The 20031-nt window shown below is 38.7% G+C and overlaps 1 protein-coding gene across 4 annotated transcripts in view; it reads right to left on the bottom strand.

Annotated features, from left to right (window-relative positions):
- Positions 1–20031, bottom strand: part of Fmn1 (formin 1) — a 434422-nt gene that overhangs the window by 208393 nt on the left and 205998 nt on the right. For all 4 annotated transcript variants that reach the window (XM_045156457.1, XM_045156456.1, XM_004669715.2 and 1 more), the window contains 2 exons: positions 14523–15301; positions 9561–9711 (listed from right to left, as the gene is read on the bottom strand). In XM_045156457.1, the coding sequence (XP_045012392.1) occupies positions 9561–9711; positions 14523–15301 (930 nt within the window). The remainder of the gene's footprint in view (positions 1–9560; positions 9712–14522; positions 15302–20031) is intronic.

The following is a 20031-nucleotide window of genomic DNA, read 5'->3' as shown; positions in this document are numbered from 1 at the left end:
CTGGCCTTGAACTCACAGTGATCCTCCTACCTCTGCCTCCTATGTCCTAGAATTAAAGGCATGAGCCACCCACCCAGCTCATTTGATATTTTTGATAATAGAAGTTTTGACCGAAGTGAGATGAGATCTCAAATTAGTTTTAATTTGCATTTCCCTGTTGACTAAAAATGCTGAATGTTTTTAAAAACATTTATTGACTTTTTATGTTTGATCATTTGCGAACTCTCTGTTCAGGTCCATGCCTATTTTTTGACTGGGTTGTTTGCTTTTGTATTGTTTAATTTTCTGAGTTTTCTGTGTATATTTTAGATGTTATCATCTGTCAGATGAATAGCTGGCAATGACTTTTGCCCATTCTTTAAGTTACCACTTGCTTCAGTTGACAAGTTGCTTAGCTGTACAATAGCTTTTCAGTTTCATGAGGCTCCATTTGTTTATAGATTGCCTTATTTGCTAGACTATTAGGGTCCTAATTCAGAAAGTCCTTCCCTAGGACTGTTATATTCTCCCTAATTTTTCTCTTTCCGAATTTCCGAATTTCTGATCTTACACTGAGGTCTTTAATCCATTTGGAGTAGATTTTCATGCAGGGTGAAAGATAAAATCTAGTTTCATTCTTCTACATGCAGATATCATTTTCCCAGCACCATTTGTTGAAAATACTGTTTTTGTTTATTTGTTTTTGGCCAATGAGTGTTTTTGGCATTTTTGTCAAAAGTCAGGAGGCTACAGTTACATGGACTCACACATGGATTTTCTTTTCTATTTTATTGATCTGCAGGTCTCTCTTGGTGTGAGTGCTGTTTTTATTACTATGAGGCTCTGGTTGAACTTGAAATTATTTAGTGACACATCCAGCAGTATTCTTTTTGGTGAGGACAGTTTTGGGTATGCATAGTCTTTTGTGTTTTCATATGAAGTTTAAGATTTCTTTTTTCTATTTCTGTGAAGAATGGCACTGAAATTTTGCTTAAGAGTGCACTGCATTGGTATGTAGCTTTTGGCAGGATGGCCATTTTCATATTAGTTTTTCAACCCATGGATGATCTTTCTATTTTCTGGTGTCATCCTCAATTTCTTTTTTCAGTGTTTCAAAGTCTTCATCACAGATGTTTTGTCACTTCCTTGGTTAGGGATATTCAAAGACATTTAATTTGCATATGTGGGGGTAGGGGGCATTGTGAATGGGATTGTTTCCCTAATTTTCTTCTCAATATGTCTGGCACTGGTAGGTAATACCACTACCATTTGTGTGTGTGTGTGTGTGTGTGTGTGTGTGTGTGTGTTAATTTTGTATCCTGCCACTTTGCTGAATGTGTTTATCACCTCTAATTTTTTAGTGAAGTCATTAGGGTCTCTGGTATATAAAATCATATACTCTGTAAACAAGTTTGATTTCTTCCTTTCCACCCTGTGTCTCTTTTACTTCTTTCTGTTATCTCTCTAGCAAAAGCTTCAGGATCTATATTAAATAGAAGCAGAAAGAGTGCAAACATTTGTCTAATTACAGATATAATATAAGGGAATGCTGAGTTTTTGTCCATTTAGTATAATGTTGGCTGTTGGTTTGTTATATATAGTTTTTGTTATGGTGAGATGTATTCTCTCTATCCCTAGTCTCTCCAGTGCTTTTCAACATGAAGAAATGTTAAATTTTGTCAAAGGCCTCTTCTACATCCTGTTGAGAAGATCATGTTATTTCTGTGCTTGAGTCTATTTATGTGATGCATTACATTGATTGCTTTATGTAATGAATCACTGGGATAAAGCCAACTTGATTAAGGTGAATGATCTTTTTATCATTTTGATATGTTCTTAACTTCTGTTTAGAAAAGTTTTATTATATCTACATTCATCAGAGATACTGGCCTATAGGCATTTTTGGTCATGGCTATGCGGCTTTGGTATTTGCTTCATAAAAGGTATTAAGGAGCATATATTCCTTTTCCATTCTGTGGAATTGTATAAGAATGATGCTTTTAGATCTTCTTTAAGGTCTGATACAATTCTGCAGTGTACCAATGGGAACCTGGGTGTTTCCTGGCAGGGAGATTTATTTTCATTACTGTTTCGGTCTTTTTGTTTCTTATATTAGTTATCTCCTCTCTGCTTACCTTTGGTAATATTTGTCAAGAAAATTTTCTTTCATGGTTTCAAGTTTGGTGAAACATAGTTTATTGACATATGCCCTTATGATTCTCCCAATTTCATTGGTATCTGTTGTAAGGCCTCTTTTTCTTCACTATTTTTATAGATTTGGATCTTTTCTTCTTTTGATTAATTTGGCTAACGGTTTATCAGTCTTGTTCATCTTTTTACAGAACCAATCTTTTGCTTCATCAATTCTTTTTCTTGTTTTTTTCTTCATTGCTTTCTTTCATAATCTTAATTATTACTTTTCATCTAGTACTTTTGGGTTTGTTTTGTTTTTGTTTTTCAAGGATTTTAGGTACATCATTAAGTTACTGACTTGAGATCACTCTGTTTTTGTAAAGTAGGAACCTAAAACTATAAACTTCCCTCTTGGGATGGAGGAATGGCTTAGTGGCTAATGCAAAGCCAAAGGACCCAGGTTCAATTCTCCAGGACCCCTGTTAGCTAGATGCACAAGGGGTTGCATGCATCTGGAGTTCGTCTGCAGTGGCTGGAGGCCCTGGAACACCCATTCTCTCTTTCTTTCCCTCTTTCTCTATCAAATAAATAAATAAGTTAAATATATATATATAGGGCTGGGCGTGTTGGCACACGCTTTTAATCCCAGCTCTCGGGGGCAGAGGTAGAAGGAATGCCATGAGTTCAAGGCCACTCTGAGAGTACATAGTGAATTCCAGATCACCCTGAGCTACAGTGAGACTCTACCTCTCTCTCTATCTCTCCATACACACACACACACACACACACACACACACACACACACACACACACAAACACACTCACACACAGGCTTCCCTCTTAAGACTGCCTTCATTGTATCCCACATTTAAATATGTTGTGTTTTCATTTAGTTCTGGGAACTTTTTGATTTACTTCTTGTTTTTTTTTCTTTTCTTTTTCTTTTCTGTTTTTTTTTTTTTTTTTCTTTGAGGTGGGGGCTCACTCTATCCCTGGCTGACCTGAAATTCACTATGTAGTCTCAGTGTGGCCTCGATCTTCCTACCTCTGCCTCCTGAGTACTGGGATTAAATGCGTGTGCCACCACGCGTGACATGTCTTGCTTTTTTTGACAACCCATTTATTATTCAACAGTGTGCTGTTTAATCCCCAGGAATTTGCATATTTTTGTAGTTTCTCTTGTTAATTTCTAGCTTTATTACATTATGTGTGGAGAAAATATAAGGCATTATCTTCAGTTTTAATAACTTTATTGAGACTTCCTTTGTGTCCTATTACATAATCTATTTTAGAGAAGGTTCCGTGGGCAGTTAGAAGAACATGTTTTCTATAGTATTTGAGTGGAACATTCTGTTTGTCATGTACATTTGATGCACAGTCATTGAAAACCAACATAGGTATTTTTGTCAAGATGAGCATTGAGCTTGCCTACTATTACTGGGTCTAGATTTATCTTTGACTTTATATGTAGTAGAATTTTTTTTTATTAAATACATTCATCTATGTTTGGTATGTATGTCTTTATACACACAGAACTATAATGCTCTCTTGGTACATTATTTCCTTGATTAATATCAGGTGATGTTCTTTATCTCTTTTGATTTAAAGCCTATTTTGTCAGATATTAAATAACAACACCTATTTGTTTCCTGGTTCTATTTGCTTGGAATATCTGTTTCCATCCTTTTACCTCAGGTAGTGTCTGTCTTTGATGGTAAAATAAATTTCTTGAAGATAGAAAAAAGAAAGATCCTATTTTCTAATCCAGTCTGTTGATCTGTGTCTTTTGGCTGGGAACTCAAGATCATTAACATTCAAAGTTATTGAAAAGTGTAAATTAATCACTGCTAAGTTGAGCTTTTGTGGTGCTTGTTATTTTCTTCATCTTCATTTGGATAACAGTATTTATTTCCTTGGTTATCGTTTTTTCCTCCTGTAGCATATTGAGTATATTTACCCTTCTCTTTAATGTGAATCCATCTATCCAGTAACCTCTGTAGAGCTGTTATACAGCAAATGCATTTCTTTAGCCTGTGTTTATTATAAAAAAAATTCTTTCTCCTATTATAAGAGATAATTTTGCTTAGTAATAGCCTAGGTGACATCTGTGGCCTTTCAATACTTGAAATATACCATTCCAAGCCTTTCCTGGTTTTGGAGCTTCCATTGAAAATTAGTCTGTCATTCTGACTGGGCTGCCTTTCCGTGTGATTGGATTTGTTTTTCTTCTTGCAGCTTTCAGTACCCTTTCTTTGTTACATATCTTTAATTCTTTGACTATAATATGACATGGGAAGTTTCTGTTCCAATCAACACTTTGGATAATTTCACCATGCATGAAATATGTTAGATTTGCTCAAGTATAGCTGTGTCTTTTGTCTACAATAATGATTGCCCCCATTCATAAACTTCAAATTACACTTCTCAATAAAAATATCAATAGTATGACAAATTAACATCTAAACAAAAGACAACTATGGACACATGCTAAAGTTCATGTATATTTCCTTAAGTGCTTGATATCATTGATGTCTCACCAGTTATAGATGTGTGAACACCCAGAAGCCACTTTGCCTTTATAGATCTCAGTTTTTCTGTGGCAAATTGAAAGAATGGTTACATGATGAGTAAGGTTCTGTCTAAACTTAAGACTATATGTTACACAATAGATACTGCCCAACTTGATAAAAAAAAATACCCCTCTTTTATAACAGCGATAACAATAGGAAATTTACACAAAATTATTGAGGCTGAAATTAGAAACTAGCATCTAATACAGCGGGCTCTTGACAGTACCATCCACCCACAATTCCTGAAACATATGCATGGAAAGTGTATATGGAGTAAGATCAGCTCTGTGTAAGAGATTTGCACTCTTATGTCTTAGTATTTGCCAAGTAAGTACATCTAAGAACTAAATGCCAGATCTTTCAATATCCAACATACACAGTTCTTCCTCCAGTCTGGTAAATATACAATGAACTGTTTGGCATATATTCTTCTGGTCTTGTATGAGGACTCTCTTATGATTATGCTGAAGATATTAGCCTCCTATGTTGAAACTCCTCAACTGCCCACAACCAACAAAAACCATTTCCATTTTCACTGAGAAAAGAAAACCAACAAACACTAAACTCTTAAAAGTGACCAAGGGATCCATCTTGATGTTTGAAATCTGTCTGGAGTTTTCTGGCATTGACTTGCCTTCTTACTTTCTTTAAAACTTAAATCTCTATCTAAGGCAGGCTACAAAGCTCTCTGAAAGCATCAAGCAGCAACCTTTCCATACAACCCTGCAGACTCACATTTTTGGCTCAATATGTAGATAATGGCGAACATTACACATGTGCTTAGATTCTACATGGTGATGAAATGTCACCATTCAGAAACCTTGAGGAGTACAAAGAAAGAATATTTTTCCATTTACATGGAAAATTAGCATCTACCTAGACAAATTAGCACCTAAATAAAAGACAACTATGGACATATGCTGAAGTTCATGTACATCCTCTTAAATAAATAATGAACTACTAACTGCCTTTATTAAATCCACTGTTGGATAGGGAAACCATCACAAGATAGGAAGCCAGAATGCATAGCTAAATACTTACATATTAGAAACAAGTAATTTACAAAAGTAGAAACAAGTTATGTAATAAAGAGACATGTTACCAAAACATTCACAGAAACAAACAAACAAAAACTAATAGAATTAAGAAGATTTAGCCAGGCATGGTGGCACACACCTTTAATGCCAGCACTCAGAAGGCAGAGGTAGGAGGATCACTGTGAGTTCAAGGCCATCCTGAGACTACATAGTGGATTACATAGTGAATTCCAGGTCAGCATGAGCTAGAGTGACCCTACCTTGAAAAACCAAAAAAAAAAGAATTAAGATTTATTAAATCTTAGATTTAAGAAGATATAAAGAATGCAAGTGAGTTTAATAAAGTATTACATAAGACAGCATTTAGAATTTCTGGTTAGCTATAGGAGCCATTATTAGAAGAGGTAAACTGAGGCTATCTTTGGAATGTAGGAATTTTCCTTTAGCCTTTCTTAGAGCAAGAGACGAATTCAAAAGGCCAGCCAAACTACTTGGCACACACATACTCCATGTTGTAAATATCTACTTGCCCCGGGGTACATTTCAGCATTTATTGGCTAACTACTTGCCTGGCACTGCTCTATTAGAAAGATTCAAGTTATTCAATATAATATGTTCTCTTAATAGGATGGTATTGTATATATGTAAGTAGAAGAATAGATTAATGGGAGTGAAAAGGCCCAAAGTGAGGTCAGAGGAAGAAACTGAGTAAAGGAAAGGTAGAAGAAGAGCTAATCAAAATCTAAGAGTATATAAATAAATCATATGGGATCCTACTTTTTGGACAATGGAATACCCATGAGCCATAGATTGTTGCTAGAAAATTTTCAGTGCCAGGGATGGGATACCTTCCAGTGAGTTGTTGGCCAGGGAGGTCCCTGATGCCCCCAGAACATTATAGGCCATTGCCAAGGCCCTTGGTTTCCCACCAGGAATAGATGGTAAGACCCTATTGCTGAAGACTCCACATACTTGGGCTGCAAGGCCACTGAGAAATACTGCTGGAACTGAACTGATAACCTCCTCCATGTAGGCCAGCTGACAGAAAGCTGGAAGAAGCCATTCTGCATGGGAGAAAGAGAAATCACCAGTTACGATACTCAACAGTGGACACTGCAAGGCTTATATTGGCCAGCCAGGCCAAATTAGCCAATGGGCGCAATAGTGGCACGTCTGTCATGGTGGAAACCAACTGCCCTCTAATTGGATTGGAGGCCCACTCCATGGGAGGGAATACATCCTGATACTGAAAAAATGGGGTAGTCATGGGCCCTAGGGGTGTAATGTCTGCTGCTGTCTGGCTAAATGTATATAATATGCTTATCAAACTGCCCAGTAAGTACTTCATACCCTTATGTTAATGCTACTCTCACTTTTGGTAGAAAATCTTCTCTTTTCAGGTGGCAGTGACCTTGGGATGACTCAGAAGGCATCATGGTGCTGGAAAGAAGTGACCCGAGTGCTCAGTACTGTAATATCTCTATCACACCTTCCAAGGCTCAAGGTCTAATGCAGAAGAGGTGGTGGAAAGAATGTAAGAGCCAAAGCAAGGGTAGGCCTCCTTACAAGGTGCTCCCCCAGAAACAAAATGGCCTAGATATCCATGACCTCATAGTGCCCAACACTTCCTATACAAGACCATCATAAGAGGAGGAAAAGATAATGACATCAAAATAAATGAAAGACTGATTGAGATGGGGAGGGGATATGATGGAGAATGGAGTTTCAAAGGGGAAAGTGGATGGGAGGGAGGGTATTACCATGGGATATTTTTGTAATCATGGAAGTTGTTAATAAAAATTTGAAACATAAGATCTGATGTGATATCTAATTCTTATTGGAATCATATTTGACTCATGACAATATACTTGAAGTAAACTTGGAGACTAAAAACCATGATTTTTATTCACAACTCAGCTCAGTGGGAAAATTGATTTGATTAACAAAATTACATTCAGACATTTCATACTTTTCCCTTATAAGTTGCAGTTGATTTAGTAATAACATTTTTATGTTAGGTGTGGCAAAGGGGATATAAACTGGTAGATGAACTCCACCATACAGTTTGAGAAGGAAGTATTGATGATTATGACACTTGATACACACTCTTCAATTTGATTCTATAATAACATTTTTATGTTAGTTGTGGCAGAGGGGATATAAACTGATAGATGAACTCCACCATGCAGTTTGAGAAGGAAATATTGATGATTATAATGCCATTTGATACACACTCTTCAATATACTTCCTCAAATCCTCATAGATTAGAATTTCATAACCCCCTTTTGGGTCAAATAGATTTGATTTTGTTAATCTTGTTTTATAGAAAATGAAAAATGTGAGAATGAAGACAACCACTCCAGGCTCACATATGCTGATGGGCAGAACTGAATGATCTCTATGCCCTTAACACCATCTCTGAATTATCAAAACACTGCTGTAGGCAAACAGTAGCAAAAATGAGAGCAATTAAAACCTATCAACAAGACAAGAAAAGATAGCTGATTCCCAGGCAGGAGATGAATAACACCTTAAGTATCAGCCAGGACACAGGTGAAAACACAGAGGAATTGGTAAGATGAGCAAGAGTGCTGCTTCCACAGTGAGCCTGACCACCTGCACCAGGGTGATGGAGATCAGACACTGAGGACTGTACCAAAGCAGAAACCCAGAAGCTGCTGAGTGTTCAACAGTAAAGTAGACTTAAAACACACCCACCAAGGCTCAGAGAATTTTGCAGAAGAGAGGCCAAAGAGATTGTACGAGCCAAAGGGTGGGAGGAAATATCCAGAGGCATCCCCCACCAACACAATGATTGATTGCTGCTCTTACAACTCATAACTCACAACCCCAAGGTGAACACCAGCAATCCCACTAAGGAGGCCCGTCAGTGGAGTGGGGCAGGGAAGCGGGAAATGATAGTATACCTGATATGTCCATACCAAGCTGCTTAATAAAATATTTTTTAAAATTACAGGTGCCATCCCCACCACATCAGGCTTATCCTTGTTGCCCTGCTTCACTATGGGATTTCCAAGGTTTGTCTGTGATGTTGGTTGTTATCTAACTTCACAGGGCAATGGTCATTAGGGATTTACTTTTTTCTTTTCCAGCATATCCCAAATACACTGCTTTCTGTGATATCCCATTCAGCAGCTACTAGCCACAAGAATAAAACTGGAAAGTAGCTAGTTTAATTAAAGGATTGATTATCCCATATTATTTAATTTTATTATTTAGATGACTACGTATTGCCATATTCTAAGTATAGGCCTTGAACAGCATCCTGTACCATAAAACCCTAACAAATTTGTTACATGAATGACTTTATAAATTGAGGTCTACTTTTTAAGTAGATTTCAAACTACTTTTGCTAAAAGCAAATTTTCAACAGAATTAGTAGCTGTGGTCTGGATTAACTAAATGCAGAGTTAATTTGAAAAACTGCCAGCACAAATTTATTGAATAACTGGATCCTTTCTACCATCTATGACTTAGAGCATTTTCTGAAAAACAGAAAGTCAAACTGGAGAGATGGCTTAGCAGTTAAGGTACTTGCCTGTGAAGCCTAAGGATCCAGGTTTGATTCCCCATAATCCACGTAAAACAGATGCACCAAGGTGGTATATGTGTCTGAAGTTTGTTTGCAGTGGGTAGAAGCCCTGGTATGACTATTCTCTCTCTTTCTTTTTCTCCCTATCCCTGTCTCCCTCTTTCTCTCTCTGTCTCAACTAAATAAAATATTTAAAAAAGAAATGTGAAACAGAAAGTCAACTGGCAGTACCGTTGCAAATTCCCCAGATGACAGGCTACAGCTATAATGATTAAACTGCACAGTACCTTTTTGACCTTGTTCTTTTTCTCATAGGTCTCTGACAGAGGTTTTTTCTTTTGTTGAGTTGTGTCTTTGGAGAATAAATATTCAAACTCACTAGTGTCCCGAATATGAGGTTCTTCTAAGGACTCCCATAAAGTTGGTGTGGCATTTTGGCTTAAAAAAGAAAGCACAAATTAACCCTAAGAACCAAAACAGAAAACAATATGATACCTGAATACTTTCTATAATTCATTTAGTTATTTTTAAAATATAAAACCTTAATAAAGTTTTTCATGTTATACATTTTTTAAAAAAGTGAAAATATACAACAGAACCTTTGAACACATGTGAGCATGCACACACATAGGGCAAGAGAGAATTGGTGGTCATTCAGTGAGGTCAAAAGAGCTCTGGAGAAGATCCTTGGGGCTAGAAATCCTGGGGGCTGATGTTCTTAGGACATGCTAATTACTCCTCTTTCAATACACAGCTTGTCTGTGATGGGCAAGAGTGGACATTACATTAAGACAGAAAAGATGCAACTGCAGACATGGATAAGGCAATTCCTTTTGTGTGGATCTGTCTTAATTTCTCTTTCAATTTTGAAGAATGACTTTGTTGGATACAGAATTCTTTTACTAAATAAAAAATCTTTATTATAACATTTACATAATTCCCTCCCAGCACACTTCTTTATCTTTCCTCCACCATGGGATAGGGTAATTCTTAAAGAGACTGAAAATGGGGCAGTAACATTTTAGATAGTTTTCAGGATTAACTATGGTAACCTCAGCCCAGGGACTTAATATGTGAGTAGTCAGTGACCATTTGAAATACTTCACTTGTACTATTGCATGTCATACACCACAACCACCGCCAAACAGAACTGTAACAGCCAGCACACCAGCCTCCAAAGGGGTCCCAATTAAGACACCTGTATGAGCTTTTTTTTTTTTTTTACTTTTTATTTATTTCTAATTAATTAATTAATTTAATTTTTCTTTTTTCAAGGTAGGGTTTCATTCTAGCCCAGCCTGATCTAGACTTCACTATGGAGTTTCAGGATGGCCTTGGACTCACAGTGATCCTTCTACCCCTGCCTCCCAAGCGCTGGGATTAAAGGGGTGTGCCACCATGCCTGACTTTGAGTTACTTTTTTTATTGCCATTGTAAATACTTGACAAGAGGCAACTTAATGGAGGAAGGTTTTTTTTTTTTTTTTTTTGGTTTTTGTTTTGTTTTGTTTTGTTGGCTATCAGTTAAAGGGGATAGAGTCCATCATGATGGGGAGTATATGTAAAGCAGGAGCACAAAGGGCTGATCACATTGTACCCACAGCCAGGAAGCAGAGTGAGATGAATGCTTATGCTCATCTCACTGCTTCCCTTTTATTCAGCCTTGGACCCTAGCTCATGGAACGCATGCCAACCACAATTAGGGTGGATCTTCTCACATCAATTCACCTCCCTCACAGACATGGCCAGATATTTATCTCCTGGGTGATTCCACATCCTGTCGAGATAGTACTGACCAGCACAGCTTCCATGTGGAGTTTGTGCTTTATGTCCTAGAAATAAAAGCTGTCTGGTTCTGAAACAGAAAGAGAAGCTGAAAAACTCAGATGAATCAGTACCACCTGAAAACCAACTTGTGTGGGGTCCTCAGAACCACAAGAGACAACTTGAGTGCAGTCCTTACAATTAGGTTCCAAACCTCAGTTCAGAACACATCTTTTGCTTTAAGGTACTTTCTCAACAGACCTTAATTTTGCACATTACTAACATCCACAAATGAAGTAAATGTTGTTTATAATTGCTTGTTTTTCAAATATATGCATAAGCATGATCCATAACATCTGCAAAATACATTATTAACCAATTAAAACTAAAACCAAGATCATTGTGTAATACACTATATATTATTCCTTTATATTTAATAAGTATGTTTATTATATTATTAAATATTTTGACACAACAAGGTGATTTTCATAACCAAAACAGTTGGCAGCATGGGCTTTTCTGATGGGTCTGTTCACCTTTACAGGTCCACAGGTCTGCATTGCCCAAGAGACACAGCATTTAGGTTCTGGATTCATCCATTTCTTTCTTCTGCTCTTCTTTGAACCAGTTCACTATATATGCATGACCTATGTAAGCTATAAAATATAGCATTTATGGCTTATAACACTTCCAGTGAAGTATGTCCATCTTTGTTTCCTTCCCTCAGTTCTAGATTTTTGCTACTCAATTAACTTCTATTTGAAACTTGGACAGCATTATCATAAGTGATCTCTCCTGCCCTAAAGCAGGAGGCTGTTCTCTGAGGAAGAATGCCAGGAAACTTTGGAGCATGTGGCATGTTAAGTGACACAGGTCTGGGCTTTCAAAGCTCCACAGCTAAGAAGTGGTGTCCAGGGGAAAGTGGCTTGTGTTGACTCATCTTCCCTTTCCTGCTCCTGCTTGGTTAAACTCCATGGATACTGAGGGTAGGCCAATATGATATTACAATTTACCCATATGCTAGAATAAAATGTCTTTGGGACTCAGGTTGAGCATTTTATCACCATATATAATATTGTCTCTGTGGAAAGGCACTGAATACATGAATTCTGAAACAACTCTTAGAAAGTTGGGGACAGCTGGCATTTGGTAGAGTATTAACAAGGACTGGCTTACTGTGGATGGTCTAGCATATGGTCACATGGGTAAGGGGCCCACAATCTTCCCAGAAGGAGTTCTGTATAGGTGCTATGGTCTACAGCATTAGCTGCTCATCATTGTGGGGGACGAGGTCAAAGAAGGCTAATGGACACAGGTGTGGGACAGCTTTGTGTGCAGCCAGGACGCCCACAGGTGGTAGTCATGGTTCTCAAGTAACTGCACAATAGTTCCTGAACACAAATAAAGTGATAGAATGCAAATAAATATTCTAGATCATTTCATAGGAAGTATCTAAGGTTTAAATGAGAAATGGGATTCCAAGTACTAGTTAGAGGCAAGAGTTACTTAAGGATCATCTCACTTTTAATCATTCACTTGGGAAATTATAGAGGACTTTTACAGCAGCATTGTATAAAATCCATCTGAATATCCCACAAATAAGCTTTTGGCTCTTATTTGTTGGCAAGAAGACAAGGGGACAATATGAAGTACACCATCACCTTTGTTCATCACATTCTTAGTTTTACAGTATTTTCCTCTTCCCCTAGGGTTTTACAATTAGTTTGTAATTGTGAATTTCATGTTATTTTGTTTAGTATCCTACCTTCTCTAAGAAAATGTTATATAAATTTTTAAATTCACTACCAAATCTAGATTTGGGGAATAAGACCAGAAATGTGTTTTCTATTATATGTTCTTTGCAACCAAATACATTTCAAAACTAGAAAGTGGTCAAGTCAGATCTCAACATCTGCCTTATTACCCTCCTGCCAGCTAAGAAATGAGGCCAGCAATCAAGTTCCAATCTGTTTGCTAAGGTCTCCAACACACCGTCAATGCTGCTTTGCCTGCCTGTTCAACAATATGCACAAATGCAAAGGTCTTCCCACCGTGGCTATCCACACACTGGCACTGCATCTGAAGGTCAGTACAAAACAAAGATGCAAGGACAGTTAGGTAAACCAGAGTTCAAAGAGGCAGTTTATGTTTAAGACTCTTTCTGAACAACTAATGAAGATCATTGTGTTATCATGTCCATAACAAGTGCAAACATAAAACTCTTAAATATCCAGATGTGATGGTTAATTTTTTTGTTTTATTTTATTTTGTTTTGTTTTGTTTTGAGGTAGGGTCTTACTCTAGCTCAGGCTAACCTGGAATTCACTGTGTAGTCTCAGGGTGGCCTCAAACTCACGGCGATCCTCCTACCTCTGCCTCCCGAGGGCTGGGATTAAAGGTGAGCGCCACCATACCGGGCTGTGATGGTTAATTTTCATTGTTAACTTGAGAAGGCTCTAGGGGATTAGGATGGCACACCACTAGATATGTCTGTGAGGGTATTTCCAGAGAGAATTAGGCAAGGGTGAGAAACTCACTCTGAATACCATGAATAGAAGTACACCATCCCACAAACTGGCTGCCCAAATGGGATAAGGGAGGGAAAGGAGCAAGCCATAGTGCAGGATTCCACAATTTTGCCTCCTGCCAGGAACTGTGCTGCTCTACTCTGCTGTGTCTCTCTTGTCATGATGGACTGAAATTTCTGAAACCGTGAATCAAAATAAAGCCTTCCATATTTAAGGTGTTTTTCTCAGATATTTGTTATAGTTTATCAAAGTTTTGTAAAAGCCAGATCACAAGGTTGGTGATATCACCTGAAACCAAGAAAATATGTCACAAGATGTTCTAAAAATTCTCAGGTCTGGGGAGACAGCTCAGCTGACAAAGCAGCAGTCACTTTAGCCAGAGCACCCGAGTGTGATCCCCACAGTGCATGTAAAAAGCTAGAAACTGTGCTGGCAAGATGGCCCATGTAGTAACCGCAGAAAAGAACAGGAATCCAGAGAGAGAGAAACCCTGCTTCAAATAATGAGGTACTGAGGTGATCACCAACCTGAGAGATGACTTCTAACTGCATGCACACACACACACACACACACACACACATACACACACACACACAGGACTCAAAGGAACACAAACACGGACACATTTTTTGTCCAATCAAAAGAATCCTCAATAAACCTGAGGTATAGACTCTGTCCTAAAATCTTTAGATTACTCATTAATTATGGTGATTCTGGAAAGGGAGGCTTGCTTAGACCTGGACTTTTCTCCAGTCTATGATATGGAACATTTAGGAGAATATCACACTGATCACACCATTACTCTCAACATCTATCATACAGAATATAGAAAGGACCTGGTAGAAACAGACAATTCTTACCAGATACCCTGACCTTATGTGTTCAAGGCATAGATATTGGATTGCCATGAATCCTATGAATTTATAACTGAAAATGGATCAAACAAGGAAGAACTTACCTCTTGTCACTTATTTGTATTCTAGTCCAGTATAAAGGCTTCATGGGACAAGTGGGCTCAATGGCAGGTTTACGAGGACACTGGCTAGAAGGACAGCTGAGTCCAAAGGAGAGTCCAGGAGGAGGTGGGGGTACAAGTCCCAGGGGCACTGGAGCAGGGGGCACCCCTCCACTGTTGGGCAGAGGAGGGGTATTAGGAAGTGGTGGAGGGGGAGGAGGAGGGGGTGGCCCAGAACTTAGAGGTAAGGGAGGTGGTGGGGGTGGTGGAGGTGGTGGGGGTGGTGGCCCAGCACTCACAGGTGGTAGGGGAGGAGCTGGTGGCAAAAGTCCAAGTCCAGGTGGAAGGGGTGGAGGGGGAGGGATAGGAGGGAGAGGAGGTAGTGGTGGGGGAGGTGGAGGTGATGTTTTCTGCTGACTTGATGACATGTTTTCTCCCGTATGAAGTGTTGCATGGATGTCTTTGTTGTCTTTTGAGGGAGAGAGCTGGCTTAAAGAGGAGATGTTCAACTTCTTGGGGACTATCTGGTTGCTTCTGGTTGTCTTGCTTTCCCCTTCACAGGGCTTGAGGAAGGTCTCTCTGTCTGTTTGGATGCATACATTCCTGTAGGTCTTTGGAGGGTAGTTGTCATCAGTGGAGATGCATGCATCTCTCATCTCCTCACATCCTCCACCCCATCGGTGCTCTAGCTGGTATTTGAGATTTTCGATTGTTTCTTCTAGTTTTGCTGTTATTACTGCATGCTCACCTCGGATATGAAATGCCTGTAGTTCAAACTGAGCCTACGGGGAAAAAAAAATCATTGGGATAGTAAAGATGCTAAAAAACCACGTATCAGAAATAGACATTAAATATCATAAATATGACACTGAAGACCAGCCCATATAAATGCAAGAAAACACAGAGGCATTCTTTTGAGAATCAAAAAGGGTATGAATTTCACTTCATGAATTTTCCAGGGAACTAAATAGTTGGGATCTGAAGAATAATTTCATCCAATCTGAGATCATGCATCATAATTACCATGGATTAGGGCTTAGACCAAATCTGATTCCTAAGAACTTTCACGTGATTTTAATATGACATACAAAACAGAACAATTTTTATTGTGTGTGTATGCATGTATATGATGCATGTGCATGGGTACGTTTATTCCACGATGCACACGTGGAGGTCTGAGCTCAGGGTGTCTGTCCTCTCCTCCTTTCACCTTGCTTGAGAGAAATGTTTCTTGATGTTTTTGCTAGTACATGTGTGCCCAGTCTAGCTGGCCCACAAGTTCCTGGATTCTCCTGGCCCTGCTTCCCATTGCAGGAGGCATACTGTGATTGCAGGCACATGAGCCATATTGCATACAACTTTATGTGGTTGCTGGAGAACTGAACTCAAACAGAAAGGCTGCAAGAAAATGTCATTAACCATTAAGGTACCTCCCCAGCTCCCAAAACAAAACTTTTAATATAGGCTTGGGTATGCTTGAATATATATATCCTTTATAGCTTTCAGTAAGGATTTAGGAAATGAAAAGTATAAGGAGAAAAACAGGTTTGGAGATCCTTCTTGTTTGGACAGTCTTCTTTAGATTATCTCCTTTATCAGGATTCGAGGACAGGATAGTGAAAACAGAAGGCATAGGGAAGACAGTGACATTTTTTTTTTTTTATGTAAAGCTGAGCAACAATGCTATTTGGGTCTGTATCTTAATTATGCCTCCCAGACTTATTTGTACTATGTGTGCATATGTGTGTGTCTGTGTTTAGTTGCATGTGTATGTTCCAGGATACATCCAGAGGAGTGTGTGTGTGTTGGCCAGAAGACAACTTTGGTTCTCATTCCTCAAGTACCTCTTTTTGGTCTTTTTGAGAGAGAATCTCTCATTGGCCTGGAGCTCACCAATTAGACTAGATGGAATGGCCAATGAGCTCCAGGGATCTGCCTGTCCTCCTTGGCACTGGGATTACAGGCATGTGCCACCATACCTGGCACTTCTCATGAGTACTCTGGATCAAACTTAGAGGTCCTAATGTTTGCAAGGCAAGAAAGCACTTTACTGACTGAGCTCTCTCCCCAGACTATCAATCCTTGTCATGACAGTCCAGCAATGTGCACAGCATGTACAAAGCACTGAAGACACACATGGAGAAAAAGTATGGAAACATTTCTTTTCATGCTCATTGTCTCAAGAGCCTTAATTATGGTTAATCAAATCTTTCTTTACTGTAATTTCACCCACAAATGTACACAAATTTTGGCCATCAAACATACACTGAAAAAGTAAAGACATGCTTTTTTTTAAATATTTTTTTATTATTTAGTTTTGTATTCAGCAAATACAGTCAGTTTGGTACCATTATTAGGTTCATCCATGACCTACCCCCTCCCTATTGGCCCCTCCTTGTTGAGGTATATGGGTCGTGCATTGTGGAGTTAGCCCACAGTTATGGGTAAGATAAATGTCTCTGCATATCATGACCCAACATGTGGCTCTGACATGTTTTTAATGACAAGGTTAAAGATAAAGGTTCAACCTTTTCTTTCTCATTTTTACAAATGTCCATATAGCTATGGTCAGAGAACTTTAAAAACAAGGCATTTCTATGGCTGATTTTCCCATTGTATGCATGGTGGCCATGAGGTAACTCTGAGGGAAGTAGTAAATTCTAGACACTGTTTGGTGGGCAGAACAAATGGCTAAGTGCCCAAGTTTGGATTCGTACTACATAGCTCATAATTTAGCTTTGCTGATGTCTCATTTTGTAACCTGAGGTACAGAACACAAGGCTCATGTACCATGTCTCCTTAGCAGTAAAGTGAGGATAATACTGAGCCATCACCAGGGCTTTCATAAAGACAAAATGAGATTCTTCATGTGAAACAGTGGGCATGATGGCAGGACTACAGTGCATCCTAAACACTTGTTTTTGATAGTCACTGTCAGTAATAGCATAGGGGTAAGTGACTAGTAAGTTCTGAGAAATATTCTTATAACAACAGGCATGAAACTATGAAAAGCTAAGCCAGCAAGATGAGCGCTGCCCTATAAATACAAAGTTTACCCACATTTTCATGTGTTCTATTCCCAGTTGACTGATGGGTATTTTAAGCTTCACCCAACCATGTGGTTAAGATCATCTTGATTTCAGCATTGTACCATCTCCTTCTTCCCACAGCTTACCCTGACTTCTACCCCGAATTACCTGCCAACATTTTAATTTCATTCTAATAGCTAGCTCAGGTATAATACCATAAACCCAACTTTTAGTTGGTGTTCCCCACTAAGCCTTCTCCCAAGAAGGCTGAGCATCAAGGAACAGTGATGGGGCAGTCATTTCAGTCAGCCTTCAAGTTCTTCAGGCTGTGAAACAACTGCCAAGACATATGATATGGAAAAATTCCCCCTTTTATAATATAAGGCAACTTATCTAAATCTATCTAAAAGCAAAGGTCCTGGATGTCCACCTGACCTTCAAACATATTCTAGATCTGCTGATATGTATTCTTGGATTTTGATAGCTGATTTGTGCATGTTCTTAGCAAAGTTGGAAGATGACAAATTGGGTGGTTAGTTTTTCTGTACTTCAATTTCCTTCCAAGTAAAATGGGATGATTGTAAGAGTTCTTCAAAGAGCAGCCATGATAGGAGGGTGGGTTAATTCTTGCTTGTAAAACAACACATGGGAGGAACATTTAAAACAGCACTAGGTAAGTTTGCTACTATTGTTTTATCTTTTTCAATGCTATACATATCAGAGATCAACGATGATATCAGTTTGGTTTGGACTTGGCATGCATACTTCATAATGCCATGATCAGTTAACTCTTCTATGCTTTCAAAGTGAAGACAAAGACAGCCACATCTTTCTTATTTATACATATATTTTATTTTATTTATTTGAGAGAGGGAGAGGAAGAAAGAAAGAGGGAGATAGAGGGAGTGAGAGACTTATGCTTTGCTTTCTTATCCATTCTCTTTTACCAAATCACAGCTGGCTTCCACTGTTCCATGGACTCCATGTTATACCCAGTAAATACTCTGCATTGGATTTTCCTTGTCCTCTCCAGCACATTTCTCTGTGCTGACTTCTTTTGGGATACTGGAATTTCCTCTACTTTCCTGAAGTCCTGATAACAGCGCCACATTCTCTTGCCACTTCTCTGATCTCTCTAGTCAATCTTGGACTCCAGACCCTTTATTCCTTGAATGTTGACCTCCAGGCATTATTCCTACCATTTTTTTTTTTCCCCACACTACAATCTCTCTAGATGTTTTCTGTACTCATATGGCAAATGACATTTATTCACCATAGGCTAGTGACTTGGTAACCCAAGACTGTAATTCTAACTATTCTTTGGATTAATCTATGTGTATATGTAATCAGTCACCTTAGACTTAACATGTCTGAAACTATAGTTTCCAACCCCCGTGTGTTCCTTTTCTGAACTTCCTCTTATAGAGTTATCCATTTCCTGTCTCTACTCTTAGTAGCCTGTGCAACATGCTGGGCTCCTTGCTCCTTTGCAGTCTCGGTGTAGTGTGTTTCAGAGATTTCCTGGCTTATTTCTTTGTTTCCTCCCCACCACCTCAACCTTTCATGGGGTCTTCTATCTGCACAATGACAAAAGGCACTTAATGCTTTTGAATGTGTGTGTGTGTGTGTTTAAAATTATTTTTATTTCTTTGAGAGAGATAGGAAGATAATGAGAGAAAGCAAAAGAGATTATAGACATTCCAGGACCTCTTGCCACTACAAACAAACTCCAAATATATGGGTGCCACTTCGTGCATCTGGGTTTATGTGGGTACTAGAGAATCAAACCTGGGTGCCTTTAACAACTCAGCCATCTCCCTACCTGTATTCTTTTTTTAATTAAAAATTATTTATTATTTATTTGCAAGCAGAGAGAGACAGGCAGAGAAAAGGAGACAGACACACAAAGAGAGAGAGAGAGAGGGAAAGAGAGAGAGACAGAGGGGACTGGGAACACCAGGGCCTCTAGCTACTGCGAATGAACTCCAGATGCATGAACCACTATGCATATGGCTTTATGTGGGTATTAGGTAACCAAACTTGAGTCCTTAGGCTTTGAAGGCAAACATCTTGACTGCCATGCCAATTCTTCATACCTCCACACCCATTCCTTTTTTTTTTTTATTTTTGACGTAAGTTTGGTCAACTCAGGTTCTATGAAAATTTTTCAAAAAATAAAAATAAATTCATGTCTTTCACTCCTTAAACAGCTTCCTTCACTAATCAGCTACTGCTTACAGCAAGAGAATGAAACATTTTGGAACAGACAGCTCTTCTATGTGTTTTCTGCTGACTTTCATTGTGGCTCTGGCCATTCCCGAGATGTTCCTTGGATTCTAGTCTTCTGTAGCATCTTGTGTCTCTTTGGATCATGCTCATCCATGCAAATGCTGTCCTCTCTCCATGCCCTTCCTCTGCTGCCAGCAGCACAGAAAAGCTGGAGGTCAGCAAACACAGCTTCCACAGAGTACATTCACTGATGT

The sequence above is a fragment of the Jaculus jaculus genome, chromosome 8 (assembly GCF_020740685.1).
Source record: "Jaculus jaculus isolate mJacJac1 chromosome 8, mJacJac1.mat.Y.cur, whole genome shotgun sequence".
Classification (NCBI taxonomy): Eukaryota; Metazoa; Chordata; class Mammalia; order Rodentia; family Dipodidae; genus Jaculus; species Jaculus jaculus.
Note: the sequence above shows the minus strand (reverse complement) of the source record. Positions and strands in the feature narration are given on the sequence as shown.